Source organism: Primulina huaijiensis, chromosome 15, assembly GCF_012295235.1.
Source record: "Primulina huaijiensis isolate GDHJ02 chromosome 15, ASM1229523v2, whole genome shotgun sequence".
Taxonomy (NCBI): domain Eukaryota; kingdom Viridiplantae; phylum Streptophyta; class Magnoliopsida; order Lamiales; family Gesneriaceae; genus Primulina; species Primulina huaijiensis.
Window position 1 is genome coordinate 3085851 of NC_133320.1, and position 13797 is coordinate 3099647.

Consider the following 13797-nt stretch of genomic DNA (forward strand, 5'->3'; position numbering starts at 1 on the left):
TGTTCGAACTTGACTGCCTACAGTTCCATTGCATGTGCTCGGGTTTCGAATATAACTAGAATATGAAATCGAATATATATTGAATAAATACTATGTCTAATGTATAATATATTTTCAAAGTATTTGATTGGGTAAACATTCCATAAAACTAAAGAAAACATANTTAGATTTGAGAATATTATTTAGAATATTTTCTTAATTAGATGCATTAAAAAACGTCAAGAATTCCAAATTACCTATATCACCTCAACCAAATAAGAGTTTTTTGAGCTACTTGAATTTAGTTACTTGAAGTTAAGATATCTAAATCAATTTTGCATTAGTACCAAGTATTTGATTTCGGGGATTTCAAAAAAACTAATATTTGAATAACATCGTCGTTTCAAATATTTCAATCCAAACATATCATCGTCCTACATTGCATTTTCGAAAAGATGCACTTGGGAAAATATTTTGTTTTACATGCATCCATCCAAATATAAACAAATGATAATTTTGCAATGATGTGAAAATTTTAAATGTATCACTTAATCAATGAATTATTTACTTGGCTTTTAGATTCTTTCCGGTTATCATTTTGAGCCTTTTGTCTTAGTCATTTTAAAAAAAGATTTAAAATTTGGAGTAGTTGAATTTGAAATCTTCCCATGTAAAAAAATCCCATCAAAATCTTTATTTTTTAAGTTAGATTTCTTTATACAATTGTGACAATAATATTGGAGTATTTATTATTTATTCACGCATGCATTAAGTCGTGTCATGAAAAATAAACCCTATGCAAGTCATTTTCCCATATACCAAGAAAGTGACAAATTTATTCATCAAAATACTTCGCATACAAGAGCAATCCATCCAATTTCCAAGCCCAAGGGGTAAAATGGACACTTACACTCACCCTTTAAGCCAAAAAAAATGACAAAGGACCGAATTTTGCGTAGGTTTCGACATAAAAACTGATTAAAGGAACTCGAATTCCCTCTTTTGCCCCCTACACATTCAAAATATTTCCACTAAAAGAAACCCTACCAAAGGCCAAATGACCAACCTCGTACAGCTCCAACCAGATCTCCTCTGCCGAGAAAACTGCGCCAAGATTGTCCATTGCCCCTTCTTCCCAAACAATTCCCGATGTACGTTCATTAACCCTCTCTTTTGTTGAAATCCCGTCCGTTGCCCCCCCGCCGCATCGCCTCTCCTTGTCCATTAACTTCCGGATCTTCTCCTTCTTCCGCCGGCGGATGCATCTACGCGCCACCGCCCACGGGAGCTTCAGGAATGTCAGCGTCAGCAGGTTCACCACCGCGCAGGGGCAGCAGCAGAGCGCCACGCAGTCGGCTATCACCCACGCGGTGCAAGACTGGCATGACTCCCCGGTGCACGCGACCAAATCTCCATCGTCATCCTCCACCATGTGCCGTCCTCGGCGGTGGTGGATGCTTCTGCCCACGGCGGCGCTCGGAGAAGACGAAGCTGGAGATGAGTTTTGATCGTCCATTGATATATTTATATATGCTTCAGAATGTACTCGATCTAAAATAACTTTCCTGCGAAAAGCACCAGAACCAAAAACCCTTTTTCTCTGAACTTCTGATCAATCAAAAGAAAACATGTTAATTCTTCATCGATAAACAATGGAGGATTGTGATGATCGCAGAAGGGTGGCCAATGATTCCCTTTTCTACGAACAAATTAGTGAAAAAAGTGAGGAAAATGATGGGATTTATTGGGTTTCTGAACGGAGTGAAGGATTCAATAAATACTACTCGTACGTACGAAACGTGGAGTTGTTTTTTTCGAAATATGGGAGTTTTTCAATGTAATTATTCTTGTAATTCCAAAGAAATGCATCTGTTCATGTATTTAGTGCTGCGAAGGTTGACATTTTTGCTGAAAAGAGAGCACGGAAATCATTAAGACCACGCGCACAAAATCCCGCGTGTAGTACACTCCAACAGAAGGTATTGTACGCTTTGGCAGTAGTAAATAGACATAATCCTTAGAAATACTATAAAATAGCCTCTTCTTGATCTTTTGTTGTCTTGTTTTGTATTGATACAATTTGGATAAATATTATAAATATCCCATCCTTGAGAAAAATAAAATTAATGTATTAAATAAGTCTGTTTGAGATTTTGATTCTATAATTAGTTATATTAAAATTTGGTCCGACTGTGAAATTTTGGTTTCTCTTGCATTTTTAGTCTTTTTTACCGAAGTATTTATGATGTTGCTTTAATTAGTTGAAATTTGGTCATGGTTTAAGAGTTTAGCTTCTTTAACATTTTACATTTTTAATCCTTTTTTATTTAAGTTTTCATAGATGATATTATACATGTCAGCGATAATCGATATCCAATCATTCACTTCCGTGTCGTATCGGAAATAAAAAAATATTAACAATCCAAATTAAAGAAATAATGTTGTTATATTAAGACCAAATTTTGATTGCTTGTAGAGCCAATAGGTGTAATTTTGTGAAAAAAAATCTTGTTTTTAATTGAATCTAAAAAAAAAAAAAACAAGTCATTTGAAGCTCGGATTTATGTCTCATTTGGAATTAGTAAATATTATAACTCAACTCGAAATTAATTTCCAGTTAATGGGAGTGAATTGCTTTTCACTCTTAAAAATTACTTGATGTTGCTGAAATACGGGATGATAGTTGGGAGGTCGGATCTTCACTTGAGAGCTCGGATCGGGCCTTCGAAATCTGGAAGCACAAACAAGAACGTTAGAAAGGGGGCGGAAGGTTGTTCCGACGTAGCCCCTCCGACGCTCAAGTCAGATAACAGAAAATCTGATAAAGTAATGTGCGTGCTGAGAGAATGTGAATATATGAATGAATAAACAATGAACGAAACATGATATTTATCGGAGAAAAATAGAGTCTTGATTTTGGTAGATTTATATCCTCATAATCTTGTGAGATTAGGTTAGATCCTGTGAAAGATTTGGTTTGATCCTGATGAGCATTACCTTTTTAGGCTGGATTTATGTGGGCTATCCATTAATGTCTAAGTAAGAGCTCTCATGGGTACGAGTCCGCCTATAACCTTGGTCTCTTGGAGGCTCGGCTCAGGAGGTCGGTCAAAGTATGTCTAATTAGCACGATAACACCATACTGGAGGTCGGCTTGGAGGCTCGTGGGAGATCAGCACTCTCTTTTCTGTCATGATTACAGATGTTCTTGGGAGGTCGGCTTGGAGGACCTCCCAGATGACCTCCCGCTCACTTCGTGCAAGTGAAAGGATTTCCTGTCGGGGCTTTACCACGTAGATGGCTTTCTAGAAGTTCTTGAACGTTGGGCCACTGACTATCTGGGCTACCGAGAGTAGGCCGGGCCTATCCTCTGTCGAGGGCATCATTACTGATAATTTTTTGACAAACATTGAAAAAAAAATAGAAGTGAAAATTTCGAGAGATGAATAATGACAGTTGATTATTTTGCAAGTAAAAGTTTTAATTTTGGCCTAAAAAATGAAAGATTTGACGAGAGAGATAACCATGACATTACACGGTTTTGTGAAAGCTTTGCTCCATAGTAGAATGTCATAATTTACATGACATCCCTTCATGTCTTTATGAACCATCATTTTCAAATAAAAAAAAAATGTGTTTTATAATTGGTATCTTTCAGGTCGATTCGATATATATCTAAGTGAAAATAATATTTTTTATATATAGCTAACAATGTTTTATGATAAAATCGTGTAGAAAATATGTCTCACAAAATCGATTCATTACATAATTTCATAAGAGTTTTTGTGATATTTCAACCAGAAACTAATGTCTTTGATGTTATACACAACTCATGGATTTTCTTTTAAGTTGACTTTTAATACTACTACTTCACCTTAATTAATAAGTTTTTTTTTCTTTTTTCGATTCTTCCAAATATATCATCCCTTTTTACATTTTTTTTCTCATCTATTAATTAAATTTTGGAAAATGAACATTTATTTATTTTCCTAGTGATTTTCTTAATACGTGTGAAAAACAAACAAACCTACATATTTGAAAATAAATAAATATATATGTGTGTGTGTGTGTGTGTCTAGGTGGAAGGTTCACGTGTACATGTGTGGAGATTTCAACATGTACCATGTGAAAGTGAGCATGTGTTTTCGAAAATGCAAAAGCATTCGACGACGCGATTACGCTTGTATTCTATATAAATAAATGGACGTAATTATTTATTTATTGTCGTTTAATTTATCGATAAGAAATGAGTTTTTTAATTTATTCTTCCGAGACAGATTTCAATAAAATTATCAAATATAATCACACATTAATTCACAAGATGTTGATTTTACTACTATATTATTATCTCCTCCAATCCCCTTTTAGTGACCTTTCAACGATACAAGAGTTTGTCCTTTTTTTTTTTTAATATGACATGAAAGATCATGTCACATTAAAATAATTGTACTTAATGTTGTGTTTTAATAGTATGAATCCACATCAAAATTAAACTTAACAATTGATTTTTATTAAGATTCGTCCTTTTATAACGCCTATATTATTATTATTATTAGAGTAGATCTCTTGTAAGAATGTATCATGAATCTTTATCTATGAGACCGGTTAACTATATCGATATTCACAATAAAAAGTAATACTCTTAGCATAAAAAATAATATTTTTTCATGGATGACTTAAATAAGATATTCGACACACGAAATTGATCTGTGATACCGTCTAACAAGAGTTTTTGTGTTATTATTATTATCACGGACCTGAGATCGAACTCACGCTTATCTCATATTAAGAGATGTTTATGTTACTACATCATTAGAGTCATTAACATCTATATTAATACCGAATCGATGTGATAAAAGAGATATTTTTTAAGTCACAAAAAGCTCTAATAAGATCGTCTTATTAATTAATTTTGGACTTTATTATGATCATGTATCGTCTCCGGGAAAATTATTATGAACTGATTAATCAATTTGAAAATTTCTCACACCTAAAAGACAATTAATTAATATTTTAAAATTATAAGTTGTCTAGTAAGAGTTGTTGAATTGACGTGGAGAATGGCAAAAAATATATGAAAATGTAATATAATAAAATAAAATAACAAGTTCCAAAAAGAGCATGGGGATTCCACATGGGATGTTACCTATAATTAATCTTCAATTATGGCTTTATGGGTCCATTCCTGGCTGGCCAGACGTCACACACACTCACCTGACCATGACCTGATATCAAGACAAAAAAGGTTATATTTAACTATTAACCCTTAATTAATTAGGTCACCGAGAGAGTGTGTGTAATTATTTTTTATTTTAAAAAAGTAATTTTTTTATATTATATTTGAAAAAAATCGGGTTTGTGTAATTTTTAAACTCAATTTATATGTTGGTTTCTACTTAATTTAATTGAAATATAAAAGCTGATCATATTATCTTATTTAAAACTTAGTATTATAATAATATTTTTATCAAACTCTATCAACTTCTATTTTCGGTTTTTCAATTTTGTTTTCAAATACTACCAAATTTTTTAAGTTTATTCACTTCTTCATAATCTATAAATTTAGTCACTTTTACAAAAGTAGTGTTTTGTAAACACACCTTAACTAATTTTAGAAATTTGAGTTGTGGATATTTTACTTGGATGTGAAATTGAAAAAAAGGTGTAGTTTAATTTTGAAAGAAGTGAATTAAAATTAAATTAAATTTATAATAAATTTTGCGTTCAAGAAAATATATGAGGGATATTTTTTGAAATTTAAAAAATGTTTCAGTCACAAATCAAAATTTAGTCAGTTGAAGGTAATTTTAATTAATAGTATATGTATCTTCCAAAAGCTTTTTGCTTTTAATGGACTTTTAGCTCCTTTACCCAAGCCCAAAACTTTGTGCATAATATCAATATCTTTGTCAAAAAAAGCTGGAATAATTTGAAGCTGACTTAAATCTGTAATCTCATAAACAAACATTATCGTTTATTTGGAATCTCATTCTCCTAACATAACATCTTCTAATAAATGTTCGTCACTCGCTCATATCTAAAATGCTTGATCAAACATGGTATTCGCCATCGATGGAATAAGCGCAGTAGATAACGCTATATCATGCACCTTTCAAAAGATCAAGAAAAACTCAGAATCCTAACCTCTATGAATTATTCATCATTGCATCTTCGGGTTCTCGACATCAAGTTAACAAGCCTTCCATTTGAAAGTTCAAAACAAGCCCCGTTGCTAGAAGAGGCACCACCTGTAATCGAGCTCATGTTTAAGCCCGTTTCTCGAGCCAGCTCTTCTATCCCATCTATGTTGTCTAGCACTTGATCAAAGCAAATATATCTCCCACATGCTGCTTTTTTCATTTCTTGAAATACTCTTACGTGCGCCTTAGCTAATCTGTTAATGTCTACAGTAGCTAGCAATCCCTTGGTATACATTTCTTGGATTCCTTTGAGATAAGCAAGTGTGGGAGTTGGATTTCGATGAAAGAATTTGGGACCCGTGATAAGTCCCGGACAAATGGTGGCTAGTTTCAAGTTATTCTCCTTCGCAATCTCCCAAGCAGCCTTTTCTGCTCTTAGTTTCCCCAGAGCATACCAGAGCTGTATTGTTTAGAAACAAAATGCTTGATACTTAAACAAGTAATTTTTTATCCGGAAATGTGTTGATGATTAAAACTAGTGGTAGTGTTACGTGTAGTTTTTCACAAATTTTAAGTTTAAATCCACACCATAGATCTACTCGTCCATATCGGTCCATAATGGAGAACTCAAATTGAGAGGGAGGGGCCATTAATGATTTGGGAGTACCTTCTTTTTCATGCAAACAGACTCATCACTCCAGCATTTGTGATCGATTCGGTTAAAAGATTCATCCCAAGAATCATCTTTCCAGATGCAGGTCAAAAGAGAGGAAGTTAGTACACAATGTCTAACAGAAGGCGAAATCCCACACGCCTTTATGACGTTATTGCTTGCATTCACTTCAATATTGGACATAATTTTCTACAAAGAACAAAAGAGGGTTCAAGTAAGATTTTGAACAGTTTCTTCAACTGGTTATTTACACAGTCTTGTATTGGCTAAAAACTTGATTCCTACTCGCTATAACCATTTCCCAGGACATATTCAAAAAGTACAAATAAAACCACCATGTAGGCAGGTGCAGAAACTTGAAATTCTAACAATTTTTTTTTCCTCCACGTGCTACCCTGATATGATCCTTGGAAAACCTGAAACTAACGAATAAATGTTCGATTTCTTGCCTATTCACATAGATAGTGAAAACAGACAGCATCATCATCAACTTCAATCTTATCAATAAATTAACGTAAGTATGCAATTTAAATCTGATGCTTTTGGTCTAGTCAAGAACTGTACTAGTGCTTAAGCCAACTTGATTGTTCATTATCCTACACCTGTCTCTGAAAGCCTCAAGGTCTAGTTTTTGCTTTTATTTTTCATCATCTTATCTTCCTTCAATAATTAAAATTTATACATTTTAATTAATCTATACGGCGCTATCTAGTTACATTAATACTTACATGACAAAACCACACAAGTGGTGATCTAAACATGCATCTCATTTTCGATCTTGCCATCGATCACTTCCCACTGGAGGAATATATCTAAAAAGTGTCGGTTGACACAAGAAATTCTCAACAAACCAAATCATCACTCAATTCATACTATGTCGAAGAAAAACTCAATGTTCAGGAGTTAAATCTGAAGCTGAAGATTTTGCTGAAGTTCCATATTATAAAAACATCGTTTGGTTAACTAGTCATTTCAGACGTGCCTCATGAGCCCTTGGGGCTTCTCACGAAAGTAGAGTACTGTGCATGACAAATGCAACTTTCACAAGCTAATTATACAAGAATCAAGATTAACAGGGGAAATGAGTGGACAGAGTCTGGTAAATATGATGTGCATTAGTGTGAGGAAGGGAATGAAGAGAAATTTGAACATGAAATAGAAAGCAACTCACAGTATAGCCGGATAAACCAGCAGGGTCAACAAAACCAGCGGTATGAAACACACCACGACAACCATCAAATGCCTCGGTTAAGCTTTCAACATCAGTAAGCTTGGCCGTGACTACTTCAACAATGTTGTTGGTTAGTCTCATTTCACCGGAATTTTCCATTTCCCTCAGCTTTTCAACGTCTTCTGCTTTTTCCATTCAACGCCATTAAATTAAATTCACAGGCCAACCGTAAAAACAAACTCGAACACAAAACATACATGAAGATAATGGCATGGAGATTTTTTGTACGCGATAACCCATGAAACTAAAAATTAAGATGTAAAGTCCGTTTTTTTTAAAACAAGAAACACATGAAAAGATGAAAATTAGTGCTATTTTCTGTTACTTGCATGCTAACTCAGTGGTGCCATCCCCAAACATGTCATGTGCATTCCAGGAAACATATATAAAAATGAGTGGTTTTCAACACGTGGGCTGTTAATTAGGACGCATGAAAAGAAACTCCCATCAATTTGGTGAAATGCATTTTAACCTTGTGTTCACAGGAAATTAATGGCAAGCACCTCCATTTTATGCAAAAGTGACTAATAACTACATAAAAATTAAACCTGAAAATTAACTTCCAAAAATTTCCAAATGGTTGAAAATAATGCTCACAACGGTTTAAAAAACATTAACTATAGTCGGTTATTTTACCAGTTTAATTGCAGTATAAATTTATAAATAAGATTTTTGAGCAATAGGGAAGAAGATTCATCACTCTGTAAAGTAATCTAACACGAGGATGTTATTCCAGAAGGACATAAAATATATATTAACTGGTGGGCACATATTATTATGAAATGATTAAAACAGTATGAAAAAGTTGGATGAAAAAATTATAAATTTAATGAACAAGTGGCATTTATCACGCAAAACGGCAATAGCATGTGGAGCACCAGAAATTGAAAATTTTCAGTTGACGGGCGAAAAGCTTTTCACAAGTAGCAAGTACAACGGGAAATTCAACAGGAATTTTCGCCAGAAAATGCAAAGATCAATCGTTGATATCACCAGTTTAACAATGGAACATCGAGAAACCAAATCATCCAAATCTTGGATCAATCATCGGCACTAAAAACACGGGGGGAAATCACAAGACGGAATCCCAAAAAACAAAAAGGTGGACCGGGGGTGATTGCCAGAATCATCGCGCAAAACTGGCCTAAAATTCAAACAACTACTAAAAGTCTGGAAATCAACAGCTTGATTCATCTGCAACACGCGGTAAACAGATGGAACCAACTATAAGGGAAAAAAAAGCTCAAGAAAAGCATAATTTAACCTTCGTTATCAACGATAATCCTCACGGAGTACCCATCAACCAGGAGCTGGTTCACTATAGCGATGCCAAGATAGGATACGCCACTAGTGACACAAACCAGCTTGTCCAGTAATACGTCGTCGCCCGAAGCTCCCTCTAACGCATTTTCTCTGTCCTTAAGCCCATTCTCGTCCTTTCGGCAGTGCACGGCGGCGCAAGACAACAGCATCCGCCGGAACTCCTGAAGCTCCGCCTTCTGGGTCTCCTCCAACCGCACAAAACCCATTTCCAGAATCACTATGATTATTGTCACTTGTTATTTACGTGTGGGATTTATTGGATTTTGGATGAACGAAATTAGCGGGGGATCATCAATTTAGCGCCGCCTGCTTTACTAGCTCTACAGCTTGGTTAGCTCCATTGTTTTTTAAAGGAATAGCTTTCAATAATTAAATATAATTAATTAAAAAGATTTTAATAATATTAAGTTAGGTATCATAAAATAATATTTACATTTTGTATTTTTCAAATTTTAATAAATTAGAATATCGTGCAATTAAAGAGAATTTTGATCGTGTGTTTTAGCAAATGTTAAAAGAAAATAGTTTTTTCCCACCAAATCCGAAATATCGAAAATGCACATTTTTTTTGTAAAAAATAAACAGACATCTTAAACTTAAACTTTTTATAAACTGATGCTCTGAAATATTTTGATTATATCAAATAAGCAAGTGATCAAAATGATCACCATCAAAACATATAGAAATAAAAATCAATTTAATACAAGTAATAATATATCAGACCGGTTAGACTAGTATAGACGTTATCTAGACACTATTAGTTGCTATATTTGTGTCATCCAGCTCGATCTTTCAGTGTCTGTTTAGCATAGATAACTTTTAAGTTAGTCTAGTCGGCCTGAAATATGACTTGTATCAAATCGAGTTTTCTTTCTGACTGTTTTACTCACTGGTCATTTGATAACTGATTTATAAAATATAATTAAAATAATTCAACTGGTCAGATTTCTAGCAGGTGTAAAGAATTTTCATATAATTTTTATAAAATGTTAAAGTCCAACATATTTATTTAATTTTTCTTAAAAAGAAGTGTGAATTTATGATATTTTAAAGGGAGGTTTGATGAAAAAAACTCTTAAAAAATGGCATAATAATATTGTTTTATCTATAAAAATAAATTCGACTTATCTTCGGAATAAAGTTTGGAAAGTCATTTGTGGAAATATTTTCTTAATTTGCTCATTATTCAAAACAATGTATTGTGTCTCGTACACGGTTTTTTTGGCAAAAATTTGTATGAGATGGCCTCACGGATCGTATTTTGTGAGACGGATATCTTATTTTGGTTATCCATGAAAAAATATTATTTTTTATGCTAAGAGTATTACTTTTTATTGTGAATATCGGTAGGGTTGATCCGTCTCACAGATAAAGATTCGTGAGACCGTCTCACAAAAGACCTACTCTTTTTTTAATGTGTATAATATATTTTTTGTGTGTATAATATATATGATGTTTCTAATTCGTCAGCAATGTGATTTGTAATATTCCGTCTTAGGTGTCTAAACGTTTACATAACATGTTAGACATGGTGAGAAGTCGATTATAAATCATTACCATAATTGTGAGGAACGAAAGCAGTAGTCAAGTCTTCTAAAAAATGGTAACAAACCATTTAAATTAAGGAAAAAAATAGTTGTTTTGAAATTCCAAATAAAGTTTAAATGATAGTTATAATGCCTCGATGTTCTTGAATAAATTTTTAGATTACACACAAGCATTATAAAATAAAGTGAGGAAAATAATTTGTATCACCCTTATCCAGACCAAGGGCGGATCCAGGATTATATGTTTGGGGGCCTGACTCACCACCAACTATGAAAGTTTTAAGTTTGGCCTTTGACCTTTTGTAAAGGCCAGAGAATGGAACGCGGACTACATGTGTAAACCTTGAAAGTCTATAACCATCAAACTAATTATAGATATTTTATTTTTTATGGTCAAATAATATATATACTAAATGATAAAATATATCTTATATAGTAATAATATTAAAAAAAAAATTTCGGGGGAGCCGTATCTATTTTTTAATTGTCAAATAATATATATACTAAATAATAAAATATATCTTATATATTAATAATTTTAAAAAAAAATTTAGGGGGCCGACAGTGAATCCGCCTCTGATCCAGACCACCTATATTCTAACTAAAGCGCGCGTATTATCTTAAACAAACATGATCAATAAACTTAAACAACAGAAACATAACATAACTTAAACAATTTATACAACCCATCGAAACCGAAAATACAAATATCAAATCTTAAACAATCATATCGAATCGTTTAAGATGAAAGTAAGGATTTGTGCGACAAATCGCTTAGTGCATAATGCATCAGTGTACAAACTTATATGTAATGCATGAAATTATATGCAATGCATGAAATATGTATTGTATCTGATATCAATATGAAACATCATACTCAGTCTAGAGACACTTAAGTGTGAAGTTTCTGAGCAGCTCTATGCAAATGTTGGCTCTCACACTCAATATTAAGACATGGACCAGAAATGTCCTGGGTCAGCAGAGCCCGCTCGACCCGTCAACTACTGTGACCCTCGACGCCCACCTATCCATGAATGAAAAGGGATGAGCGACCATATACTCAAAAGATACCGGACCAATGTGATAATGCAATGCATCATAATATCATGACATGAACATGCATCATAAATCATGTATAATAGATAAAATCCTACACATAAAATTCATACTCAGCCGACATATTAGTTCATACTTACGTAACTCTAACAATGGTATGATAGATCTATGTTTGAGCCTCATAACCTAATCAGACAACCAAATATAATATTACTAACTAGCCTGATTTAAATATCCTAAAACGTTCTTTAAATCTAGTCTCCAATGAAACCAAAGCTTTCAGATTATACTTTCGTCCGTCATTAGCTTGTCGACCGATCCTCGAGTTGTCGGTTGCTCTGGAAACGTCTAGCGACTCGACTCACCTTGAGAAGTTGGCCAGAAATTCCTAGAACACTATAGAAGTGAGGGAGAGGGAAAATGGGTGTCATTTCCGAATGGTTGAATGACCTATTATTTATAGGTTGAATTCGGACGAGTTCGGATGGTCCGAACATGCCTTTATCTTTCATGTGTAAAAATATCATTGGCCTGCTGGATCTCTTCGTATAACTGAGTTCAGAATTTCTGAAGTGGTTCGGCAGGTCCGATCGTGTTGCCACTCTTATGTCGAGCCATTGCATAATTGGCACTAAAAATATATTGATAGAAACTTGTGTGAGACGTTCTCACGAGTCGTATTTTGTGAGACGGATCTCTTATTTGAGTCATCCATGAAAAAATATTATTTTTTATGTTAAGAATATTACTTTTTGTTGTGAATATCGGTAGGATTGACCCGTCTCAAAGATAAAGATTCGTAAGAGACCTACTTAAATAGTCTTCTGCTTCTCTCTTATTCCGTCAACATGGTTACATTAGACACATTATTTAACAATAGTAGCATTATATGTTATTTTCCAATATTAATACCAAATATGAATTCGAAGCACAAATTAGTTTTTACACGGATAATTTAAACATAATAGCTTATAAAAGACTGAAATTTTGATCTAATTCTTAATGCTCCGACTTTTAATTTAGGATATCCTTAATAATTATAGCATATTTTCTCATCAATTCCAAATATATATTTTTATTTATCTTTTTGTACAACTTTTTATATAAATTAAAAATATTATTAAAATAACCAATCATACAAACAAATTTTCTATTTTATATTTATTTAATGAATGTCATGGCCATACTTTTACAGAACAATCAACTGCATAAACCCAAAATTATTGAAATTAAATGGATGTGTCCCCGATTATTTTTGCTTTGATCAAGCAGATTGAAATAGCTTGGAAGCCGTGATTGATCCGGCTGGCTTGTAGTCATCGGCTCGGCTTGAAAGGTCAATGTGTGGAACGGCGGGTGTGCTGCGCGTGGATGGCTGCACAACGTACACCGCGACCGAATAAGGTAGATGGGAGGGAGATATTAATAAATCTATAGCTAACCACGTGAGTCTGTTGGATACCACTAATAGTTAAACTTTATATATATTTAAAATATGGTAAATTCTCGATTTCTGTCCGAGATATTTCTCAATTCAGGTCCATATAATCAAAATTGACATATTTAATTAATCATAAAACGACAAATATAGATAATCAAAATTACCATTTTTTCAAAAAATAATAATAATAATAAGAATAACCATAAGAAGGGGCCACATCGTGAGACTTATAATCCCACCCAATAAAATCATTCACGTTTCTCTCAACCTTGTAATTCTACACCTAAAATTTGCATGATAGGGACTTCCAACAAACCCAATAAATATTCATTTCAGAGGCTAATCATGAATAATTTATTGTAAATATTGAAATTTATTTAACTTAACCCAAAAAACATAATTTAAAG

General features: G+C 33.4%; 2 protein-coding genes across 2 annotated transcripts; both read right to left on the bottom strand.

Moving 5' to 3' along the window:
- Positions 1-795: 795 nt before the first annotated feature.
- On the bottom strand, positions 796-1928 carry LOC140960432 (uncharacterized). The gene has a single exon (XM_073418698.1). The coding sequence runs from the start codon at positions 1493-1495 to the stop codon at positions 989-991; it is 507 nt and encodes a 168-aa protein (XP_073274799.1). The 5' UTR covers positions 1496-1928; the 3' UTR covers positions 796-988.
- Positions 1929-5915: 3987 nt separating this feature from the next.
- On the bottom strand, positions 5916-9688 carry LOC140959562 (cinnamoyl-CoA reductase-like SNL6). The gene is made up of 4 exons (XM_073417469.1): positions 9288-9688; positions 7964-8145; positions 6787-6981; positions 5916-6579 (listed from the first exon to the last, which is right to left on the bottom strand). Exons 1-4 carry the CDS (start codon positions 9550-9552, stop codon positions 6133-6135), a joined length of 1089 nt encoding a protein of 362 aa, XP_073273570.1. The 5' UTR covers positions 9553-9688; the 3' UTR covers positions 5916-6132.
- Positions 9689-13797: the final 4109 nt, after the last annotated feature.

Excerpts from the sequence above, each read along its gene's own strand:
- LOC140960432 (XM_073418698.1), bottom strand. The coding sequence starts at position 1,495 with ATGGACGATCAAAACTCATCTCCAGCTTCGTCTTCTCCGAGCGCCGCC.
- LOC140959562 (XM_073417469.1), bottom strand. The coding sequence starts at position 9,552 with ATGGGTTTTGTGCGGTTGGAGGAGACCCAGAAGGCGGAGCTTCAGGAG. Across the intron at positions 8,146-9,287 it reads GATTATCGTTGATAACGAAG|AAGACGTTGAAAAGCTGAGG; the intron begins GTTAAATTATGC and ends TGGAAAAAGCAG. Across the intron at positions 6,580-6,786 it reads CTGTTTGCATGAAAAAGAAG|CTCTGGTATGCTCTGGGGAA; the intron begins GTACTCCCAAAT and ends TAAACAATACAG.